The 23,799-nt window shown below is 49.6% G+C and overlaps 7 protein-coding genes across 7 annotated transcripts; 2 read left to right on the top strand and 5 right to left on the bottom strand.

The window, feature by feature from the left end:
* Positions 1 to 914: 914 nt before the first annotated feature.
* Positions 915 to 2,681, top strand: PENARI_c020G10594 (putative MFS transporter; the record flags this gene model as incomplete). Its single annotated transcript, XM_022635095.1, has 6 exons — positions 915 to 932; positions 1,023 to 1,097; positions 1,161 to 1,413; positions 1,465 to 1,506; positions 1,561 to 2,032; positions 2,096 to 2,681. 6 exons carry the CDS (start codon positions 915 to 917, stop codon positions 2,679 to 2,681), a joined length of 1,446 nt encoding a protein of 481 aa, XP_022485191.1.
* Positions 2,682 to 4,611: 1,930 nt separating this feature from the next.
* PENARI_c020G07289 (uncharacterized protein) lies at positions 4,612 to 5,145 on the bottom strand (the record flags this gene model as incomplete). The annotated part of the gene is made up of 2 exons (XM_022635040.1): positions 4,612 to 4,915; positions 5,039 to 5,145. 2 exons carry the CDS (start codon positions 5,143 to 5,145, stop codon positions 4,612 to 4,614), a joined length of 411 nt encoding a protein of 136 aa, XP_022485028.1.
* Positions 5,146 to 8,571: 3,426 nt separating this feature from the next.
* On the bottom strand, positions 8,572 to 11,353 carry PENARI_c020G01872 (FHA domain protein; the record flags this gene model as incomplete). The annotated part of the gene is made up of 4 exons (XM_022634951.1): positions 8,572 to 10,823; positions 10,874 to 11,006; positions 11,095 to 11,273; positions 11,338 to 11,353. 4 exons carry the CDS (start codon positions 11,351 to 11,353, stop codon positions 8,572 to 8,574), a joined length of 2,580 nt encoding a protein of 859 aa, XP_022485091.1.
* A 1,601-nt stretch (positions 11,354 to 12,954) lies between these two features.
* Positions 12,955 to 15,034, bottom strand: tom70 (putative mitochondrial outer membrane translocase receptor (TOM70); the record flags this gene model as incomplete). The annotated part of the gene is made up of 5 exons (XM_022635068.1): positions 12,955 to 13,199; positions 13,250 to 13,723; positions 13,775 to 14,555; positions 14,602 to 14,681; positions 14,737 to 15,034. The coding sequence occupies 5 exons, from the start codon at positions 15,032 to 15,034 to the stop codon at positions 12,955 to 12,957; spliced, it is 1,878 nt and encodes a 625-aa protein (XP_022485169.1).
* Positions 15,035 to 15,392: 358 nt separating this feature from the next.
* PENARI_c020G08486 (uncharacterized protein) lies at positions 15,393 to 16,163 on the top strand (the record flags this gene model as incomplete). Its single annotated transcript, XM_022635061.1, has 1 exon — positions 15,393 to 16,163. One exon carries the CDS (start codon positions 15,393 to 15,395, stop codon positions 16,161 to 16,163), a length of 771 nt encoding a protein of 256 aa, XP_022485213.1.
* Positions 16,164 to 16,300: 137 nt separating this feature from the next.
* PENARI_c020G00269 (tryptophan--tRNA ligase WRS1) lies at positions 16,301 to 17,664 on the bottom strand (the record flags this gene model as incomplete). The annotated part of the gene is made up of 2 exons (XM_022634920.1): positions 16,301 to 17,216; positions 17,273 to 17,664. 2 exons carry the CDS (start codon positions 17,662 to 17,664, stop codon positions 16,301 to 16,303), a joined length of 1,308 nt encoding a protein of 435 aa, XP_022485143.1.
* Positions 17,665 to 22,674: 5,010 nt separating this feature from the next.
* Positions 22,675 to 23,748, bottom strand: PENARI_c020G08789 (uncharacterized protein; the record flags this gene model as incomplete). Its single annotated transcript, XM_022635066.1, has 3 exons — positions 22,675 to 23,322; positions 23,379 to 23,656; positions 23,706 to 23,748. The coding sequence occupies 3 exons, from the start codon at positions 23,746 to 23,748 to the stop codon at positions 22,675 to 22,677; spliced, it is 969 nt and encodes a 322-aa protein (XP_022485184.1).
* Positions 23,749 to 23,799: the final 51 nt, after the last annotated feature.

Here is a 23,799-nt window from a genome sequence, read left to right on the forward strand (position 1 = left end):
AGAATCAACGAGGGTCATTACCCCCGGCCCCACGACTCGGGAAAGCCGACGCCGGGTTTTCCTTGGAAATGCCGAAATGCGACTGCTCTGAATGTGTCAAACTAAGCATTTTGACTTGTCCACGTGAGGTGGATCTCGCTTTTGGTGCATAGTTTGACTGTTATTTTTCTGGGGTGTCGGCAGATCCCGAGGTTTGACATCTGGGGAAGTGGACTGCTATTCTTCGCTATTCTTCACTTGGGTCTCGAACAGGTCAGACCGGATGATGAGCACTCCATTTTTTGAATTTGTGTGGCTTTATTCGCCAAATTGCACTGACTGAGTCTTGTCCATTCTTGTCAATGTTAGGGAGGGCAAGCGACCATGGTGGTCATGAAAGCACCAAGGATACGTATGAACCACTTCCCCTTCAAATTACATTTGCCACTGACATCTTCCAACTGCCGCGGGGGTGTTGAATAAAAATCTAAACGCTACCAATGTCCGTTCATTCGCCTGTGGTGTCGCTTAAGAAGAGCAGTTGAATGTGGACCCGAGTCGCATCCGAACGCCCTCCACTTTCCACGGACTACCCGAGATACGGGGGCGTCGCATCCAGACACGCCAAACCATGGGCTACCGAAGTACACATGTCCCCAGCCTATCTGCTTCGTGGGAATCTGAATTTGCGGGGAAAGAGGCGCCTTAGCCCTGAATTCCCCGTGGGTTCCCCCGTGCTGGAATATCCAGAATGACTCGCTCCTTCAACCAGAGCTTCCACATTTCCGGACTCTAGCTTGGTGGGCAAGGCGTGCTATATGTATCTCTACCTCTTCCTCTCGTTCCCCTAGCGTCTCCTATATCTCTTTTGAACAAGTTCGGTCCCACGTCTTTATTTATTCACACTTAGCCTTGTGGGCTACATTTTAGACAGAATGTCAATTGACCCTAGGGTATGTGTGCACATCTTATGCACTAGTTGCATGATGGACATCAGACATCAGCCATAATAGTGCAATCCGGCTAACGTTTTGGTTTTGCAGCTCTTCCCCAAGCGGGTGACGTATAGCGCCCTGCTCACCGTCAATGTATTCGTGTTCATGGGTAATATGTATTCCGTGAGTCAACTAGCCCCTTATTCCTGTGCCTATGTGGTATACAGTATACTGACATGGCTTCAGTCCGGTATTGCGACAGGGTTCGGGTCCCTAGCTGCCGAATTTCATACGCCCTTCTCCACGCTTGCGGATTTGATCGCTTATTCGGTGCTGGCTATGGGGTTGGCAAACCTATTTTGGATGCCCTTGGCCCTGACTTTTGGCAAGCGGCCCATCGTCATAATTTCAATGGCCATGTTCTTGGGTGGTATTATTTGGAGTGCCGTTGCGAAGGACTACAACAGTTTATTTGCCTCGCGAATCTTTGCTAGTTTTGGTATTAACTCCTTTAGTCTCCAATTAATGGACCTTGATTAACAAGAGATAGGATATGGCTCAATTGAGTCTCTCGGTCCTAGCATTCTGGCTGGTATGTTCCCCTGCATAAGCTCACAGCCTTGGAACATTGATTAATGCACAACAGATCTATTCTACGAACGAAACTACTCTAGCGCCATGGCTGCCTATGCTGCCTTCCTATCCGGTGGATCGCAGATTGGTCCAGTCATCGCCGGTTATCTGATCAAAGCCAAGGGATGGAGATGGTTCTTCATTCTCTGCGCCATAATCGCCGCAGTCAACCTCGTAACAACCATCTTCATGCTCCCTGAGACTCTCTACGAAGTAGAACAGGAGCCCGAGGTCGTCAACGACCTCGAGAAAGACGCCCACAGCCACGTCGAGGCAGTCACCCGCACCGAGACCCGTACCGAGGCTCGTGTCAAGATGGATTACGCTACATACTGGAAAGACCTCTGGTCATTCACCCTATCCAAGGAAGCAAAGGAACGCGGCATTTTCAAGCATCTCCTCTACCTCTTCATTCTTCCCTTCCCTATGCTCCTCGTCCCAGGAGTCCTGGCCGCGACAGTCATGTATGGCGTTGTTCTTGGAGCGTAAGTCACCCACAACCATCCATCCCATCACGATGAAAAACCACGAACTAACAAAAACCGTAGCGTCGTCATCATCTCAACCATCGCCCCGGACCTCTTCTCCCCACCACCCTACCTCTTCTCCTCCGCTGATCTCGGCCTCTTCACATTCAGCAGCTTTGTCGGTATCGTAGTAGCATGGCCAATCGCCGGTCCCTTAACCGATCGCCTCTCCCGCTGGCTCCGCAACCGCAACAACGGAGTCCACAAGCCTGAGCATCGTCTTCCAGCCTTGATCTTCCCATTCCTCATCTGCCCCATCGGACTAGTCGTCTTCGGGTACACTGTCGCACGCCACCAGCACTATATCCGTCCCGCTGTTGGATCCGCTATCTGTGCAACGGGTCTGACACTCGTGCCGTCGGTTATGCTATCTTATGTTGTGGACTCGTATCCTCGCACGAGTGGTGAGGCATTGGTACTAGTTAACACGTCTAAGAATGTGGTTGCTTTTGGTCTTACTAAGGTTGCTTATTCTTGGATGGCTAAGGAGGGCGTTGATAAGATGCTTTATGAGTTTGCTGGTATTGAGTGGGCTGTTTTGTTCTTGGCCTTGCCGCTGTATATTTTTGGTCCTTCGATTCGGCGCCGGACGCAGAAGTACTTCTAGGGGCCTTTTTTCAAAGTTGTGTAAAATATTTTTTGGTTAGTGGCCCGGTATTCATATAACCTTCTTTTCTTCTTCTTCTTCTTCTTCTTCTTCTTCTTCTTCTTCTTCTTCTTCTTCTTCTTCTTCTTCTTCTTCTCCTCCTCTCTTATGGTAGCTCCCTCGTAAAGAGATAAAAACGTAATATTATTCCTATCAGTAGATAATCTAACAATGGGGTTATCTATGCCTGCACCCGTTGTATAAGTAGCAACGTCCCTTGGAACATTCACTCACGCGAGGGCGTTAAGTTAACAACGACACCTAGTATCCCTGTGTTTCTTGTTGAGTCATTGCATCTAATACAATACTCAAACTTAGGATATTAGACAGTGAAACTCTCCATTGCTATACTGATTTCTTGTGGCGCGACTGCAATGGTCCTAAGAATGGACCCACTCCGCCGCGGAAGTCTCATTTCGAAGATCTTCCGCCTTAACTTTAAACAGACAACCAACCACACCTTTCAAAGGGATATCTGCCATGCGTTCTGAATGTCTTCAATTTAACAGCCAGACCCTACATCCAGCCTTATATAGTTCTCGGGTTTCCTTTCCGTAATACTTCTATAGTTACCCCTAGGGCTTCCCGGTTTAGGAGCCCTAGTTTCTCTCGTATCTCTCAATGTTCCTCAGTCTATATAGGTCTATAGCCTTCAATAGAGAATGAAGTATCATTCTTCACTCTATTTATTTCTGACCTATTGATAATAGCTAGATCAATACCTATACTAAGCCCCTAAGAATTAGTCTTATTTTAAGAGACTTCTTAAACCGACCCCTCCTTGCTATCCGGACCCTCTCCCCACTTGTCTAACCTTTATTGTTAAGGCGACCCCAGCCCAGGAATCATCTCACACCTGTAAATGGGTTCGAGCTCCAATTACAATTCATTTTGCATCACTAATTCCATTTTCTCTTCTCCTCCTTGAACTGTAGATGCTGTCTGCGGTGTACCCGGTATTCCACATCTGCTCCCTCGTAGCCCTAAGTATCCCAATAACACTATAATCATGAGATCTCTATCACAGCATGAAGCATAAATTGAACTCACCAGCCAAGGAGGGCAGTGTCGAACTTTTAACTGCAAATCCTCTGCAAGCAAGCGCGAAAGCAAACACGCCTCGCGTGCTACATTTCCTAATTGGGATGAACTTTAATCTTATTGGCCACACTTTTGGGGCTCGGCGTTTGCGCTTACCGGGCGATTGCGTGATTTCTAACACTGTGTCTGTCCTAAAGGGGATATGCGTGCATGTGCCTAACGTGACGACATCTCTAGCTAGGCCAAGGATCATAATGTTAAGATTTTGATTGCGTGTGCATATAGAGTCTTAATACGGCTGCTTTATCCACAAATGGATCCTCTGTGGACTGAAAGTCGTGACAAGTGAATGATAGTAGCTTGGTTCGTCCGTTGTGGGCTTCTTTGGTCTTCCTACAAGTACTTGAACAACATGCTCTCGGTCCCCGCCTGTTTTGCGCAATATACCTTTTGATTGTAGCCTACCATTCTTAGGTTAATACTGCACGTATTTAGCATGAGGTCAAACACTTGGGACAGTATGATAAAAAGAGATATAGAATAGAGGAAAGCTGAAAGTTGAGATACGCCTCGTATATAACATCCCAACCCGACCCTTCCAATAAAAAGCCATGTACAAAAAGACGACCAGTGCAGTCTCGTAGAAACAACAACATAATGATAAAAGGAAAGAAGAATAAATCCAGTCCAGACAGAAATTAAACAAGGACCCAAAGACTACGCCACAACCAGCAGGCAGTCCAGGGACGTATAAACCATGATACCCAAACAAGACTCAACCTGAATATTTCTTCAACACAACAGACAAATTTGTCACCCACCATCACACCCACACAACCCCAAACCCAAATCACGGATTCCGCGGTGTATTGGTATTGGTATTCGTCTCAACACTCCCACAGCTCGTCCCACGACGACCCCAAGACCTCCCAACCCTCGGATCAGGATGTGAAGGATAAGAGGTGGACGAACTGCGGCTCAACGAGCCAGGCGACGACGGAGCCGAGGAACCAGGCGTTCCTGTTCCTGCCGATGCAGATGTAAGGTTCGCTGTTGCTCTAGCTGTAGCTGCAGCTGCGGCCACGGTTGGGTTGCATTGGACGCAGATGAAGATGTTGAAGCCGCGGCCGTTGCAGCTGGTGCAAATTGAGCCTCTACGGAGATTTGTTAGTATTTGTCCTGATTTGATCTGATTTCTGGTCTGTGGTGGTTTTGCTTGTGCTCTGGCGTATGGGTATGGGTATGCTATGGATAGTATGGAATGGGATGATGCATACCTTGGGGCATTCCCTGCACAGCTCTTGCATGTCAGTACTGTGCGCCCGCCGATACAGGAGATGTGTTGTGGGTCGAGGTTTAGGAGCGAGTTTGTTGAGCTGGCCATTGTTTTGGGTGGTGGATGTATTGGTGTAGGTGATGATAGTGTCTGTGGAATACTGTATGTGCGGGATGGAAAGTATTGATATGCAGAGACTGAGTGGTTGGAGACAGAGGCTTTGTCTTTTTCTGGTCTTTGTCTTTTGTCTCAAAGCGCCGTCAACCAAAAGAAAAGCGGTATATTATCCGCGAGACAAGAAGTCAAAAGCAAAAGGCAATATAAAATAAGATCACAGTCAAAAATTGACGACCAGACAAAAGGCACAATCCCGTCTAGGCCAGAGTATAATGAAGCCAGGGCTAGACCCGGCGACAACTGGAATCCTTATACAAGAGGGGGAAAAACAAGGCAGTAACACGAAGTGTCCCGAGGGTTCCAAATGTTACATATGCAGCACTTGTGGAAATCAGGATCGAGGTATGGGATGATCAGCAGGACAAGTATCGCGCACCTGAATGGTGATAGGATGAAGGGACCCCCAGGTACACATGTACACTAGCCAGGTGTAGTGTCTATCCCAAATTTGTATACGGAGGCGGATCTTGTAGTCCAATGACATGGCTTGATCATCCTCGGACAAGTCACAGATTTCCAGAAGGCAGATGGCCAATTACACGCACAGGAGTAGATCTGGATATGAGGGGGGAGCGGCGTAGAAACCGTTCTTGGCTTAGTCGAGTTATGAAACCCCGCCTGGCGTGCCTGTCAAGCTAAGGTACGCCAAGGTACGCAGACTGCATAGATGCAGGGTTATATGAAACAGGAGCTGGTGGGGGGGAGCGGTCTTTTCGTATACCGATATACAGAGGACGTGGGTCAATACACTTGGGTCTACAAACTTCCCGGGCTACGTTCGCAAAAGGGCTAGGTCGTGTTGTATTGCAACGGTGTCCTGGTGGGTTTGAATAACGGATGTTCTGCCGGAAGGAGAAAAGTGGTGGATGCTGTGGAACGGAATGGTATAGTTCTAGCAGGTTGGCAAATGGAAGGTTGTCTAGTGTTGGGCAGACTGTCGTTCATGTGCTTGCTACGGAAAGATGTTCCAAGAGCATGGCCGCCACCACAACTTTGTGTCACAAACCGCAGGTATCTGCGGTGATTTGGTGGATTCTGACTGCTTGGAGATGCAGTATACACTCGGTCTCGCTAAAATGGCTCGGTTCAGGGGACGTCACTGAGCTTGGCTGCGGGTCTTGGATGTGAGAACTCCAACCACGGATAGCTGCATCAGGCCACGCGACCCTGATCTGATCTCCGAATTGTAGAGACATACTGGCCATGTTGCCGTGGGTCGCGTTCGGATGAAATTGCGAGAATCCACGCGGTGGGCCTCGTAAGTCTTCTTGCGTAGGGCCACTGAGGCGAGATTGGCTTTTGGCTTTCCATTCCAACCGATAAAGGGCGAAGGATCATGCATGGAATTTGATGACGCCAACCCGGTCCCTCAGATGGTCATCTGCGCAACTCGCTTAAGAGACACTGCATCAGGTCGAGTCGGTGTCAATAGTTCGAGGGACGTCAATGCCTCTCCACAAGCGCACGGATTGGCAAGTCATAAACAACGGCATGGGCAGGATGCACGATGACGATATTCCGCGGAGATATGCACTGATCGACCGAGCCCGTTATCACATTTATGATCCTCGAAATACAGTAACCCGATAAGCAAGACCGGAATAGACGGATGCGCGGACCTGACAAGCGTTGCATGCGTTGCCGACATCAGGGATTGGAAAAAAGAGAGGGAAAGAAGAGCTGCAAGTGTGAAGTGAGGTGAAAAGAACCCCGTGAGAGGTGTGATCCACCAATCATGCAAAGAAATCAGAATCAAAATCTGGGAATGTAGCCAATAACACCCGGCAATTAATGTATCTGAACTCCGAAGCGCCGTGGATGCGACATAGCCTCAAGCAGGTAACCGTCGAAGGATCCATGGTGGGAGCGGCTGCATGAACACCCCTGTCCAGAGAGAGCGGGAAAAAAAAAAAAAAAAGGAAAAAGCAAAGACGATTCCCTTTAACTGAGAACTGAGAGCAGGGGAGTCCTTTCTGCCATTTAGGCTTTTAACGTCGAGTCTGCTGTATGATCTGACAGTGCTTCATGCCGAATTGTTCCTCCATCTGCAGATTGATCACATGCGGATCGAATGTGGAAATGACGCTCATCCTAAATATCTCGGCTTGATCCCGTTAATATTCGACGCAAAACCATAGTAGATGACGGGGTTTCCGCTAAAAGTGGAGCTGATGCAGCCCGGCAATCTGCGTCTGTGGGTCCTGTGGGCTATAGACATGGCCTTTGAGCAGGCAGCGATCAATAAGCACATGTGTCAAACGGCCGAGCCAAAAACCACCTCACAAAGAGGGGCGAGGAGGTAAGTATGGCTGCAGCCAGCCACCTCAATCACGCGCTCCGGGGTTTGAACGCGGACTAGGGTCAAGGGTGTTGGCGGCAAGGCTCACGAAGGAGAAGGCTGAGACTTCCGAGATGGATTCTCCCGGAACTACAGTACTTCGAAGATCTCCCGAGTGTCACCGCTAAACCCCGATGGGCACCCAAAAGAAAAGGGAGGGAAGGAAGAACATACACGAAGGGTCGCAGGTCAGCTGACATGAACATGTTGGATACCTGCAGCCCAGTTGCCATTGTCGATGCACGAGACCGGTCAATTTGAAGTTGGAAATGTTCCTAGAGGCTGAAAATCAGAAATATCAGACGTTATTGTAACTCAACATCTCTAGGAAAACAGGGGTTTGTAGATGAGATGGGAAAGTAAGACGATAGAAGCCCTGATGTCAACTCGGATCTTTTCGGCTGGCGAAAGATCAGTATTAAGAAGACTATACCAGATGGAGGGACTGGACATAAATTCGGCGTTGGCGGAATGATATCACCGGTTGGTTTCCAAATGAGACTACCCAAAGTTGGTACCTGGCAGAGTGGCACGGAAGAGCACGCGCGCAAATGTGGTTGACTACGGAGGACAGAATAAGATAAATCATCCGCATTCACGCTCATTACAGCCTGCATAGCTATCACATTGAAAGAGAAAAGATAAAGCGCGGTGATACGTGGCGTCGGCTCCATGGCAACCGCATCTGAACTAGGTCATGCTCATCTTGCCGAAGCCACGGCAAAAAATCAAAGCAAGGGGAAAAAAGAGAGGAATGATCCAGACTATCCGAACGCCCAGTTGTCGAGGCTCCCATGAGCGTGACAGTGATCAGATCCTGCTGTTGTGTGTTGATAAACCCCCAGGATAACAATAGCAAAGAAAAAAATGAGAACGCAAGCAGAAAAAGGCAACCATCCACCCCGTAAAGCAGAAACGCCTCCCCGGGAAGATACTCTTCGTAAAATCGTAGGAACCATACCGAGATTTGGCACCTCAGTATTAAATCATAAAATCGAGTGAAAGCAACGTTGTAGCGTTTAATGGAAATAGTCAGGAGGGAGTGCGGCCAACATGGCAATAGTACCCAGGCCACCCAGAAGAGCACCGACAACAGCTGTGGCAGCATGGCTAGCCAAGTTCTTCGAAGGTGTTGGATGGGTGGACTTGACTCGCTTTGTCGGAGGCTCATTCTCGGAAAGAGCGGAAGTAATAGCATCCCGAACTTCAGCAGATGGAATTGTGTTGAGACCTGTGTCCTGGCTGTATGACTCCAGGGGTTGTGGGCGCTGGGCATCTTGGGAGAAGCTCTGAGACTCAAAATCGTTGGAGCTGGATTCCATCTGTGTGGCGGTCCGCTTCAAATCCTTCTGTGGAGAAAGGAATGGTCCATCAGCGTATGGCATCCCTTCTTTTGAAGCGGGGTGCCACGGAGCCAGCAGAGGATAAGAGTGGTTCATGGAGGATCCATGTGCGGACTGATCCACGAGAGCACTTAATCGCCCCTGAGGTAATATGCTCTGACAGGAGCTTGGAAGCTCACTAGAGACGGCACAGTTAGGGAATTGAGCAGCGGGGTTGATCATTGCGGGTGAAGTCGGTATGGTCAGTGTCTCTTTGACGGACGCATTCTCAGGTACGTCGCGCAAGCAGGGTAGCTCAGGTAGCTTCGGGGCAACTGGGCGGCACACCGGCTGTTCGGCGGCTTCGGCATCAAGGATAGTCGTGGCTTCTGGCCGCTCTGGGCACGGAGAGGTAGGGGTTGGCAGAGACGATCCCGAGTCGTTGTTTCCAGGGTAGAAGTTAGGCATAGAAGATGCGACATCCATGAACTTTGTAAGTCGTCTGATGTAGGCCTCCTCGGGGCAAGTGTCGTTCTCAACCTCGTCCTCAGACTCGGAGTCATCTTCTTCATCTTCGTCATCTTCATTCTCAGAGCCTTGATCTTCCGATTCGTCGTCTTCGCTTGAAACCTCTTCATTTGAGTCGTCCGAGTCGTACTCTGAATCATCTTCATCATCTTCATCATCCAGTTCCTGGCCGAAAGGCGTAATCCAAGGGACGGAGAATTCTTCCATGTGGCCCTCTTGCAAAACGCTTGAGCCATCCCAGGCATCAGATGCATCGGAACGATCATAGATAGAATCATCCCCGTCCCCGTCATTCAAGTCCCCTTCTTCTTCATCCAACTCATCCGAGTCCATAGACTCGTCATCAGAGGGCAGGTCCTCACAGAAGTTTGAATCCCAGTAGGGTGTGAATTCGTACCACTGATATCCAACCATCTGCGGCTCCCATTCTCTCACGATCCAGAATTTGTGACAGTCGTCAACATGGGACTCGGTGGCAAGTTCGGCTTTGGTTGCTTCACTCAGAAGCTCCCATGGCTTCTCAACGATCCACCACCAGTCGCTCATCCGGAGGTCATTCTCTTCATCTCCATCCAGAATCCAGAATCTGCGCTTGTCGACGAACCAATACCTGAGAGCGGGACCGGGCACACGATGGTAGGTGGTGTCTGATTCCTCGTCTGAGTTAAATTCCCAAGGAACCTCGGTTCCGTTCCAAGGCTGGAAGTCGGGGGAATCGTCAACCATGTAGGATGATTTGGCCACTGAGCAGCGGCGGGCGGAGTGGATAACTTTGTTGACATGGTCCACGTCGGGGATCTTATCAGATACACCCCAAGCCATGTCAGCCAGCCGCATGAATAAGGGTTTCATCATGGTCCAATCGCTGAATTCTTCGTCGGGGAGCGTTTGATAGCAGGACGGAGGGAAATGCTCCATTTTGGTTGTATGAAACCCAGGGATTACTTCATCCAGTACAGCAAGCTCTTGATGCGGCTTCACGGGTTGTTTCGAGGCTTCTACTTCTTGGGCGATGGCGGCAGCTCGGGCACGCATCTTTTGTAGCTCTTTTTCAGGCATGTCAAATCCTGAAAAGGGTTCCGTAAATTCCTCGGTCTGGCTTGAAGGAATCTCCGGCACTTCGGATTTCACCGGCTCTGTGACCTCGATTCGGTTCTCACTCACTGAGGAGACAGGAGATATTTCCTCAGCGGTGGGGTTGGCGGTGTCCCAAGATCGAGCAACTGAGTCCTTAGAGTCGTCACTATCAAGCATGGCCACCTCCGGCTCGACATCGCTGTAGTCTTCGGGGACGGAGAAACTGTTGGTCGAATGGGTGGGGACTGGTTTGATTGTGATGGCGTCCGAGCTCTCGACAACCACCGCCGGCTGGGATGTGGACCAGTTAACCTCGCAACGAACTTCGAGAGCCTCGAATACTTCTAAGCAGTGTCAGTCTGTAGCAACGTCAAGTTCGAACGGGACAACTTACCTTGACCACGGTCGACATCGACGCCGAATCTCAGAATATCTCCACTCGTCAGTGGAGTACCCACATGGGTCACCAGTTTGTCGTCGTTCAGATATGTTCCATGGGTCGAACCACAGTCGAGAATGTAGACGTTCTGCAGAGTGCATCAGCAAGAATGTAATGAGAAAGATATCAAAGATGTCGAGATTCAAGCTTACCCTTCTGTCCATCGATATGCTCACCAGAGCATGGTCGCGGGACATCACTCGAGAATCAAACCATCCGTTATCTTTGGCGGGAGATCTGTTTCTGGCTTCACGCTTCGAAGCACGTCCGATGGGAACAGGCACGTCATCGTCAAATAGAGTGAGGGTGCGGCAGGGATGGGTGTCATCCCAGAGAGGGATTAAGGTCACGGAGACTATAGATACGGCACGGTGTTAACTGAGAACGAAGTAGATCTCGGCGGGGCTCAAAATACATACCCTGTGGGTCTGACATGACGGAATACTGAAAGGCAGATCACGAGTTGCGGGGTCTCGAAAAAGAAAAAAGGCAGACTGGGAATGTCGTATACTGTATATGACGGTTAGACGGTCACAGCCTGGGTCAGATAAGAATCCAAGGTAAGATAGAGGAGCTTGATATCAGGTCCGAGAGGGTGAAGAGGGGAGATAGTCGAGATAAAGGTAACTGTAGCTTACGCATACGAGATCCGGGTCACATGGGCACCGGCAGAACGGAAAGGTAGCAAAAGATAAGAGTCCAAGATCAAAGATTAAAGATCAAAAGAGCATAGAAGAAGTTGAAGTTGAAGGAAAGTGATGAGGGGTAGATGATGTAGGTTCACCGCTGACCAAGGGTTCACTTTCGGTAACCTCCCTCCTTTTCCCACATCTTCTCTATTTCAGTCCCTCTGCAACATTCTCAATAGACATCTTCCGAAAAGAGCCTGAAATGGCGGGGAAATAGTCACCTTGCCTTCTTTGAGGCGGAGATATTCCGCACGCAAACCATTTATCCATCCCCATAGTTCGATGGTGATTTGACGCCCGCTTACTATCTATACCAGGTTGGCATTACCAGCTGTTAGGTTCAACCGTTCTAGCTTGGTTGGCAATTCTGAGATTCCACCATCAACAGCGACCGTATATCTTCTCGTAGAACCTTCTTTTTGAAGGGCCCCAAGCCAAGTCCGCATCTTTGGCTTTTATCGTTTATTCGAATACCCGAGCCAACGAAAGATGTGATACCGCCGTGGGCAAGCCCACGTCCCATAGAGCCTAGCTCACACGGTCCTTCCAGCTACTCCTTGCGCTAGAGTGATCATTTTAACTAGTAGTATACCGTGGGGCGGGGGGTACCAAAAGAAAGGCGAACGCGGCGGAGATAAGTGGTGCTTTGGTCGAAGCCGTCTCCAAGTTCAAATTGCGAAAGAATCCGGGACTTCCCATACATAGACGCAAAGTACATATGATTTCACTTAACTATTTTAACTACAAAACAACGGCCGGAGAGTGGGCCAGTCGATGTGGGGGCCGACGTCACGGTTATCCTTTCACCCCACTTCTATACGGAGTATAAGACATGTACACCGTTTTCAGCATACACCATTTTCAACCCACTCGAAAACGGGCTAGAAAGATGTGAAAACAATGAGTATACCCCCTTCGAGGTTGTGTTCCGTGTAGAGGCTGTATACACATCTACGACCCTTGTATAAGTCTCGTATACTCCGTAGGGCTGTCATAGGGCTGTCATAGGGCCGTACTGAAGTTCTAGTGAATAATCTCTCATTCTCTTCTATGGTACACAAATTACTACATGTTCACCCAATGCACTGGCCCAATAGCCTCGGTTTTCCAGCCGATCCCCCGATCCGCATATACCCAGTGCCAAAACAGAGAAAAAAGAAAATCAGACGGCCGGGGAATATGTCAACCGATAGTAAATACACGCAGAGTAAAAGTGGCCGGGAGTCTGAAAGACCGGGGGGAAATCGCTGGATGAGACAGACACATATGCCCCAAGGTCAGATCCAGGTGAAAGAATCAAAAGAAACGAAGAGGGAAGAGGGAGGGGTAGACTTGAAGTCAGTGCTTTTACATGCCGGCACCGCCACCCATGGCGCCCATGGTGTTCAGGCGGGCAGCCAGCTGGGGGTACTTCTCCTGGACCTCGAGCTGAGTGCGGGTGGCTTCGGCGTAGGAGATGGCGTTGATGATCTCGGCCTCGGTGCGAGCCAGCTCAGCAGCGCGCTCGAAGTACTTGAGAGCCTGGGAGACCTTGCCCTGCTGGAGGAGGAGCTGGGCCATCGTTCCAACGGCAATGTCGCACTCGGGATCGACTGGTCAGGGGTTAGCATATAGGTATACACCACGGCGAGTAGGAACTTACTGATCAGGGCCTTCTGGCAGAGGTTCTCAGCCTCCTGGAAGTCCTGCTTCCACTGGAACAAGGCAAGAGCCTTGTTAATCAGGGGCAAAACGTTGATACCCATGGGTTTGCTCTGCTTCTCCATCTCGACGGCCTTGTCGAACTTCTCGATGGCCTCGGAGTAGTTCTGCTGGTCGAGCAAAAGCTCACCGTAGTAGTTGTACACATCGGGGACCTCCTCGAAGTTCTTAACTGTCCGTCGGAAAGTGGCCATCGCTGAAGCAACAGAGCCCATCTTGTATTGTGTCACACCGAGCTGGATGTGAGAGTAGATAAAGGAGCGGTCGAGGTCAATCGACTTTTGGTAGTCCTTGGCGGCCTCGGCAAGCTCGGTCAGGATGAAGTGCAGCTGGGCACGGTGGTAGTAGATATCGGGGTCGTCCTTGTTGTGGGTGATGGCAAGCTCGAAGTCATCGGCGGCGGCGTCCTTGTTTCCTACAAAGATATTAGTAAAAGGGTTCGAGAATTACTGTTGGGCAGACTTACCGAGCTCGAGGTGCAAGCTGGCGCGCTTGATGTAGCTCTGAACCAAGGACGGTGACAGCTCAACACTCTTGTTCAGGTCAACGAGGGCACCGGGGGCGTTACCGCCGAGGTAGGTGAAAGTGGCTCGCATGTTGAGGGCCAAGCCTTCGAAGTCGCCGAGGTCACCGACCTCAAGGGCCTTCTCGAATGCAGCGGCGGCCTCCTCGTAACCATCGGCAGTCTTCTTGGCCATGGCGATGAGACCCTTGCGCAGCTGACCCTTACCAGACTCCTCGCTCAACTCAACAGACTCCTCGAGACCCTCGGGCAGAACCTGAGGACGGAAGCTCTGGAGGTAGTTGGAAACGAAGGTGGCACTAGGCAGCTTCTTGGTGCGGGCCTCGAGGATAGCCTGGCTCTTCTTCTCGGCAACCTTCTTCAGCAGGCGCTCGAGGGAGTTGCGGCTGACATCGTTGGAGAAAGCATCGATGATGCAGCTGGCAGTGAAGTCGAGGAGAGCTTCGCTGAACTTGCCGAGGTGCTCGTAGGCAATGGCTCTCCGGTTAAGGGCCTTGACATATTCGCTATCCATGGCGAGGGCAGCACTGGTGTCCTCCACGACCTTGTCCCAGTTCGACTGGACATTGTAGCAGGCGGCACGGTTGGAGTAGAAGACGGGATCGGGCTTGCAGAGAATAGCCTTGCTGTAAAGGTCGATGGCGTTGGGGTAGTCCTTAGCACCGTAAGCCTTGTTACCGGCGGCCTTCAGCTTGCCGGCATAGGCGTTGCGGGTCTTGAAACACTGTGTCAGCGACAATCCACCAATTGAAGCGATTTACGAAACTCACCTCTTCGGACAGCTGGCCAACGGTAGTCTCGTCAACCTCAGGAAGCTCCTCGGAGGGCTCCTCGGTCTTCTTAGCGGACTCTAGAATTGCGTCAGTCCCCCATGCGACCACTGTTTCAAGCGAAGCTGAACCTACCATCCGAGGCAGACTTGGCCTTCTTCTCATCCTCCGCCTTCTTCTTCTCTTTCCGACGCTGGTTCTTGCTCTTCTTGGGGACGGAAGGAGTGGACTTGCTGGAGTCGTTCAGGTAGTAGACGACACCCGCGCCGGTCACGACAACGGCAACACCGGCAATGGTATAAACAACGGCCTTGTTCTCGGAGACCCAGTTGGTGATGCGATCCCAGACCGATGCTGATGAAGACTCGGTGAGCTTCGATGTATCAAGCACCACATTCTGGGCGGGCGTGGGTAATGGCGACTCGCTCGACATGATGTGTTATGGAACCGGGCAAAGCGACCGACGCTGCTAGTTCTTTCTGAGGACAGATTGGATCAGTATTCAATAATTGATTGGCGAATTGCCCGAGATGAAAGGTATGGGAGAACTAACCGGACCTGAAGGAGGATAGAGACAGGAGTGATGAAGCTCGACGAAAAGTCGAGAGTTCCATCAGCCCGCACCGGCCAATCACGCACAACCCGCAACGTTCTCTCCACAACCGGAGCGAACGGGTTGGCGTCATTGTTCTCCCGAGTACTTTTCCACTCAATCCTTCTTTTTCTCTGCGTCTTGAGCCATGCCTCGTGGGAACTAACCGTGTCGGACTAAACCAGCAACAGTCGCAAACATGGCCAGCTCTTCAAGCCAGACACAACCCTTCGAGATCTTCTCCTCCGTCCGCTTTGATACAGACCTACCAGACGTAGCCTGTCGCTTTGCACAATGCTATCCCACACCTCATCACTCGCCCTATTACCTGCTCGCCTACCACCTAGACCGCCTGATAGCAGCAGCGCGTCATTTCCAGATGAAAAAGGCATTAGACTGGCTCCAACAGGATCTCGAAAGCTTTGAGCAATTCCTCGACGCGTCGATACCAAACCGAAGCAAGCCGTGGAGGCTTCGAATCGTAGTAGACAACAACGGCGACTGCACAGTGGAGGTAAACCCAACAGCGGCAATCGATCCAATGGGTTTACTCATTCCCACTCTGCACACAGACCCAACCGTGCCTGTGTGGAAGGTCTACGTTGATACACAATCCACCACTCCTTCCGGCTTTACAACTCACAAAACCACCGCGCGAGATGCCTACACAGCTGCCCGACTCAGGGCGGGGATCAAATCACCAGCAGAGACATCGGAGGTACTGGTTGTGAACCCAAAAAACGAGGTTATGGAGGGCAGCATCACTACGCCGTATTTCCAAAGGGAACACATGTGGATCACACCTCCATTGAGCAGTGGCGGTAACGCAGGGACAACACGGAGATATGCCTTGTCTCGAGGATTCTGTGTGGAACAAGTCATCAGCCGTGACGAGCTTGTGGATGGAGAACTGTGTTGGTTGAGCAATGGGGTAAGGGGGTTTATGCAAGGCCAAGTGGTATTGACATAGCCGGGCAGCAGGTCCTTACCGCAAGTTATGAGTGCACGACTACCATCGGTATTGAAAGGTATCGGTTTATTGATGAAAGGCTATGAAATCATATTTATCTTTTCTTATCCGAATGCTCCGCTCAATGCCACTTAGGTCTATTTCTTGGCCTTCTCAACCACGATCGGGCTGGGATTCCCCTTCCACTCCAAAGGACGAGGGCGCATGTACTCGGCCATGATCTCATCTGTGACCTGGGCCCGGCGGTCCTGGAATCCCTGGACATACTCCTGAAGCTGGGCAATACACTTTTGCTTGATCTCGCCCGTCATCATCTGTCCGCTCTCATACTCGCTGCGGATCTTCTCCAGCGCCTCGTCATCTTCGAGGAAGAAAGTCAGGTACTGGAAGGGAACGTCGACCTTGCTGTTTCCGCCAAGCTCGCGCTGCTTCTCGGCAGTGTCCTGGCCGCCGGAGAAAGCGTGCTTGTTAATCTTGTTCTTGATCTTGTTGGGGGTATCGTTCATGAAAATGGCAGAGCTGTCAACACTGGCAGACATCTTGGATCCAGGACCCTGGAGGGCGGGAAGGAAGATCGCGTGAATCAGAGAGGGCTTCTTGAACTTCATTTTCTCGGCGTGTTCGCGGCATTGACGGAAGTAAGGGTCCTGGTCAATGGCGCAGGGGATCAAGCAGGGAATGGAAGCGACCTTCTTGGTATCGGTGCCGAAGATGTGAGGGAAGCTGGTAGCGAATGCTGAGGCAGACTGGGTGGCACAGAAGTGGAACTCGCCAATGTTGTTGCTGTCGTTGAAGCCGAATGTACCCTTGACCTGGTTGATGGTGATTCTCTTGGCCATCCTGCACATGTTCTCGTAAAAGGCGCCGCCAATAAACTCGAAGTCGCTGAAAATGAAAGTCTTCTTCATGTCGAATCCAACAGCAATGATATCCTTGGCGTTCGCCTTGGTGTATCTCTTAGAGTCCTCAATATCAATCTTCTGGGAGTGCATGTACTTTTCGTCGTCGGTCATCATGATCACGAGAGGGCAGTCGAAAACATCCTGGAGCCACCTGTTTCAGATAATTAGCCTCTAGCATTTTCCCACAATTGGGGCAGGCGTTCATACTTGGTGAACTCAAATGGCACAGTGTGTCCCACGTGCATGCTGTCACTGCTGGGTCCACGCCCAGTGTAGAGGAAGAAAGGCTCGCCCTTCTCGTGCCGGTCCAGAATCTTGTTCAAGTCACGGTGACTGAACACAATACCGCGACGCATGAAACGGTGTGGCCGGTGTCCGGTGACCTTTTCAAAGCGCTCCAATAGCGCAGCATTGATGGGTGTGGCGCCAAACTCCCTGGTGAGCTTCTCATAGTCAACAGGCAGGAGCTTTCCAGACTCGTCAACACCACCGTGGACATCGAAAGGGGTCACGATTTGGCCAACGGCCTTGGTCTCGGGAGTCTTCTCGCCGAGGCTCAAATCGTTAAGGGCCGGAGGTTGGGCTGCTTCGTTCGCCATGATGTGCGGTCTGGGGTGAAGTCTTTGAACGAGCCGGTCAGTAACACGGAATTTTTCACGCAATTGCAGGAGACAGCCAAATACTCACTCTATGTGGTTGAAGAAGCGAATTTCTTTCTATTGCCCCTCTCCAATATCGGGATGAGTCAGAACCTCCGCTATCACTACGGGTTCTGATTGGTCAGGTCTATACACTGTCTTAACCCCGCGAAACCTTTTTCGTTTCCGATTTGTTCATTTTATTGAATCTATATTGAGGGTAGAGAATATTCATACAAATACATCATGTGCATGCTCTAACATGTGGAAATTTTGAATTCTGGCGGCTATATAGTTCGTCTCCGAAGTATATATATGTGTATTTTTGCTCGAACAAATTTATGAACAAGTCAACCAAAATGTACTAATGCCAACCCCAAATCCTCTTCAATTTGGCCTCCGTGCTGGTGGGCGGCCAGTAATTGTTATCTCGAATAGTATGAACCACAATGTCCATCAGGGCCTTCTGTTCTGTTGGATCGGAAAACCGATCCCCACATATAGTTATCGCAATACATGCAGCCAAAAGCGCTGTCGGAGATTGGCGATTTGACAGTGCTATACCACAAACTTCCAAGACAATTGACCTGAGCCTGGAATCCAGAGATGCCACAGCGCTTCGCTGACCTGGGCCCACTCGTACAATAGTCGGATCGTAAGATGTCAGCAGAATATTGATGAGACCAATACTCTGCTCTGCGACAATATGACAATCATCCAGGTACCACCTGCGAGGGAAGATCCCATCCTTCTCCTTTTTGGGGTCTGCAGAGTAGATTGGGAGAAAAGATGCAGGTCTGTTCTTGAGCCACTGGTGGTAGAGGTTTAGCAACTCTTCATAGCGTATGGAAGTGCGCTGGGCTTGTTCATCGTAGCAATATTGAACGATGTGGGCGCATATTACGATGAGTCTGTTCACCAAAACATGATCGGGTGCGACATCCCCGGACAGATAGCTTTCGCAGATTCCGAGGGGCAGACGGAAAGATCGTTGTTGGGAGAAGGCCATGTGAAACTCCTGGCGGAAACCAACCCAAAATGCAGCGGAGCGGAGTCCTTTTGAAGAAAGTGCTAGAATAGCTTGGGCTTCGATGAAGACTTGGAGTCCTCGGACGGCAGTGTCTGTGGGAGAATCAAAGGCAAATGGGTCTAATGCAGCAGATTAGTACGTATGACGGAGGAGGATGGCATGGTTAATTCTACGTACTGTCAAGCTCTTCATAGAAACGAAGAACAACAACTGCTGCCAGCAGATTCTCATCCATGATTGCATCTGGCTCACTGGCGAGGAATCGCAGGTGAGCAATGCATCGGTTATGATAATCCAATACCGCCTCTTCGGTGATAATCAAGTCCTGTTCCAGGCTGAATTTAACGGTCGTTTCTTTTTGTCGGCCTTTTGGCAGGGTCGTAAAATGCCTTGCTGATGCAGACAGAATGGCATTCAAAAGAGGTGCGCAAGTTCGCGCTCGCTGAGGAACGATCAAACCAAAATGGCGCTCGGGGTCGCACAAGTCAAACTACAGTCTCATTAGTTACAGTCTCATTGGGGCATTGGTGCAGCCAGTCTTACCCATTTTGCCAGCTCTTCGACAAAGTACCTTAATAGGAATGCCTCGCCTAGGTTAACCTGTGGAGTGGGTATACGTTGGGATTCCCCCCATGACTGTGGTAAGCGCTATTAGAAGTCTAGTTAGCGAATTTCAAACCTCAGAGGTGAAGCGATGGACAATGCAATATTGTGACGTACAATAGGGCTCAATCGGCTCGATAAGCTCTGTTGGTCAACAACAGAAAGAGAAAGTGACGATTGATGGTATCCATTCTCTCTGGCTGATGAGAAAATAGTGGGAATAGTCGCTCTAGGATCCCCATCCTGTGCTTCTTCGGTGGCAGATTGAAATATTTGCTCTGTGTGAGTTCCTGTGAATTTGGGAGTCTCATCGATATATTGAAAAACAGCAGCTCCTAGTCAAAGTCAGTCATGAGAGGTTGCATGAGTATTGAAAATATAGACCTTTTTCTGGTGATTTTATTGTAACACTTGTTGAGCTGTTATAGAAATGGCGCTTCGCTTCACGGCGGATGCAGTCTCGTCCAGACTTCTGACATCTCGAACATTTTGGGGTGCTGTCATCACCTATAACCTTGTTAGCACGGCTCTAGCAGAGCAGCTTGGATTGTTCTATTGGTAATTACATTTTGAATGGTTTCCTATGAGGTAGAATAGTCAGATGTGAACAACGAAATTATAGAGATGAAGACATACTCCGGCAATTATCACTGGGGAAAACCAATCAGCAAGCCAGACAGTACTTTTGTTTCAGGGTAGAAATATACGGGCACTTACCAGGGCTTTGGCCGCGAAGCCATCCCACATCTATTACATGGAAGTCTCGTTGGAGGTTGGCAAGTCAAAATGCGTGGGATAAGTGGAGATGGAATTGAATTACAGTCAGCTGATCTCTCCAAGAAGACAGCGGCAACTATATATTCTCCCGTTGAATTGTTTTTTTAGTTAAGCCCTTATTTTCGGAGATCGGCAATTACTACGTGTTCTTGAGAGCTGGTCTTTGGTGTGGAGAAGTCGAAGAGGACTGATGGTATGAAAAAGTAGAATCGGTGCAAAAATGGAACCGAGTACCAGCTGCCGTGAAAAGCACTTCAACACATATTTTAATTGCTCTGCCACTGCTTCAAGGACCTTCTCGGGTTCTGTGTCCAAAATTTTCAAAAAGTAAAAAAGAAATGACAAGAGTGGGATTCGAACCCACGCCTACAAACGTAGATCAGGAAACTGTTGTAACAGTAGGAGTTAAGGTGGACCTTAACCTGACGCCTTAGACCAACTCGGCCATCTTGCCTGTTCGATGAAGGGATGCCAGAATCTTCTGCTACATGAGCAGTAAAACTCAATGAGGGTTATGACCCACATGATGTCCGTTTTACGAGTCCTAATGTGACATCTCACAGCACATTGCCTGGACAGCTAGACACCAACTTTCATACCAGAATGTGTCAATACTAGCGTTATCTTCATACCATTTTTAAACATTAAAAAAGTAAAGAAAACCTAGTATTCATGGGGGTAAACTACCACGGGTGTCAGATATATATAGCGTTCTTTCATATCTCACAGCCCATCACCCGGACACCAAATCTTATACCAACGAGTATCAATCCCAGCACTATCCTTCTCATAGAACCTCAAATCAGTACTCAACCGAATACGACCTTCGATGTCCTCATTGCGCCCACTAGCATGAATGCTATAAGGATCATGGAAAACAACATCCCCTGCTTCATAATTAGTAACGAGCCATTTATGCTCACCATGCGCCGAATGCATAGCCTGGAATTCCTGCGGGGAGTTGGAGATCATCCCGCCATCAAGCATGTTCACGTTAAACGCGGAAATGCGCTGCTCGGGTGTAAAGTCTGCTGCGCGCTTGGTGTAATCTTCCTCGATTGCACGGCCTAGAGGTAGGGAGTTCTCCAAGTAACAGAGACCACCTCCGTCAATTGAGATGTCGCCTGTTGAATGAGAAATTAGTTACAGCTCTTTTCAAGGTATCGGAGACAGAGGGTAAATAAAGCCTCACCGATTGGCACCCAGGCAGTCAAGAAGAATCCTTCTCCACCTCTCAAGAATAACTTATCATAATGGATTCCTGTGCCCTTGCCGAGCGGCACGTTATGGCGCAGCATGGTGCGATCAAGGATACGGTGTTCCTTCCATCCCATTAGATTTCTGATGAACTTTGTTAGAGCGGGATGTTCGACGAAGGCGCGATATTCTGGTTCTTTGTGGGCGTCGATGAGAATCTTTTGCTCGACTGGGTCGGTGGGTAGACCTTGACCGCCGATGCCTTTATGTGCGTCTGGGTGGGATGATGAATTGAATATGCCATCCCGAGGAGAGGAGCCAGGGTTCAAAAGAGAAGTATTAGAGTATTGCTTGAAGTAGCTGAGGCGTTCGTTAGTGTCTGTTCTTCTCGATAGCAAGGAGAATGCTCACTGTTCCCTAGCATCCAATACATCTTCTCGTGGAATAACCCCCTTGACGAAAAGATATCCATCGGCCTTCAACCGCTCTCTCATCTCATCGACTGGCAGCGAAGCCGATGTTGGCCGAAGGAAACCAATCTTATCCGTTGAGATGCGGCCACCAGTCTGTGCAAGGCCTTCTGGCAGACACTCCTTCACAGTACCACTGAATGTAGGAGGTGCAAGGAGGGTTTGGACAGCAGCTGCCATTTTGTATAGTTGTCAAAGATCTCACCAGGAGTTGAGGGGTAAAAGAACGGACCGGCCATGAGCAGCCATTTTATAAGCGGCCCCGGCTAAGACATTTTGACAACAACTCATCAAGCCCTGAATTTTCATCGTACGTGGGACAGTTCCATATATACTGAAGAGATCATATACCCCGCATTGAATCGCCGGCCAATGGAATGCGGTTGAGGTGAAGACCGAGCGTTGATCAAATACATTTGACATTAGCAGCTTTGTGATTGGCTTAGACTTGGTTGGTTTGATCCGCTTTAGGCTGTCACCGTATCGCGCTAAACCAACTAGGGCCCAAAATCGCCGAAAGTGGCTCAATTGGGCTTATTTTCGGCTACGCTAGTCGCATTGGGAACAAGTTCCTCAAATGTTCGTCTCGTGATGGGACCTTCGGTGTTATGGTCTTTGCTGTGCTTAAGAGCACATATTGTTGATCGACCAGTGGTAGAGTATACCGTGTAGTAGATATAATTTCATTGCATACTCAATTGAATGCCAGGAAACTGCTTCCACCCCCAAGCACACTTCAACATTTCAGCAACATTATCCGTAAAATAAGCATATTCATCCTTCATCATCATCAGCAAATCAACAACAGCACTACGCTCAATATCTTTCTCAAGATATTCTCCACAGATAGTAATGCCCATAAGAGCCTCGAGAAATGTAGGCGACGAGCCACGATTACTCAAAGCAACCCCACTCAACCTCAGAACTGCTGGCTCTCAACTGTTCAACTAGCGCATTAGCACCTGCAGTGTACCCAAGACCTAACTTGGGCCTTTTGGGATCAAAGGCTGATAGAAGAATCCCCGAGAGCTCGGCGTGCATGATACCCGTTACGCAGCAGTCATCTCTATACCAGATCTCGGGGAAAATGTCGCCGTTCTCGGGAGAAGGGGTCTGGCAGTAGAAAGGCTCGAAGGAAGAGGGGAGGGATCGTTTGATATGGGCCTCTTTTGCTTCGAGGGCGTCCCGTTGTGATCTTTCTGGGGTTTGGGCTGAGCCCATTTCACTGGCCCCGAAGCAGAATTGGAAGACGTCTGCGCAGAATCCAACGAGTCTGTTTGACCAGATAACGTCGTTTCTGGGTGCGAATCTGCGGTAGCTATTGTAATAGCCGAGTGGGAATTGGAGGAGACGTTGTTGCATGAAGGCGCAGAATAGTTCCTGGCGGAGGGCGACTAAGTAAAGAACTTCGCTTAGAGTGTCTGGGCAATAGCCCTCTGGATTTTCTGCTTGGGGCAAAGACAGAGAATTGAATCTCTTTTTTGTGAGAAAGTCTGATGTATTTGATGGGGTTAATTCATGTCCAAATCCTGATTTGGTGACCTGTGCATCGAAGAACAGCCCTAGCATTTTCAGAAACACTTCCTGGTCACAGTCACTTTCTCGTAGTGGTGCACCATCTCCTCATCTGTGCGAAGAATGATGGCTGCTGCTAGTAATTCCTGGCTATGAACTTGCTCCGGGTCTGCGCTGAGTTTAATTAGGTCCTTGATGCATTCATTGTGGAAGTATACCGCAGTCTCTTCGTGAGACCGGGTACGGTGATTCCATTCCACTCGATAATGCCATCTGAATTTCTGTACTGCGGTAGTCGATATAGAAGGCGTGCAGAGATGGTGTAAATTGCATTCAAGAGTGGCGGGGAGGTGGCGGCTTGCTGGGGAATCACAGCTGCAAAGTGGCGCTTCTGATCACAAAGATCAAACCTTCTAGCAGCTTCTTCGACGAAGTATCGAAGTAGTATTGCATGGAGTCGAGTTTTGTTGACTAGCCTTGTCGAGGCAGGCTTGACCAGACTAC

The sequence above is a fragment of the Penicillium arizonense genome (assembly GCF_001773325.1).
Source record: "Penicillium arizonense strain CBS 141311 chromosome Unknown PENARI_contig020, whole genome shotgun sequence".
Lineage (NCBI taxonomy): Eukaryota > Fungi > Ascomycota > Eurotiomycetes > Eurotiales > Aspergillaceae > Penicillium > Penicillium arizonense.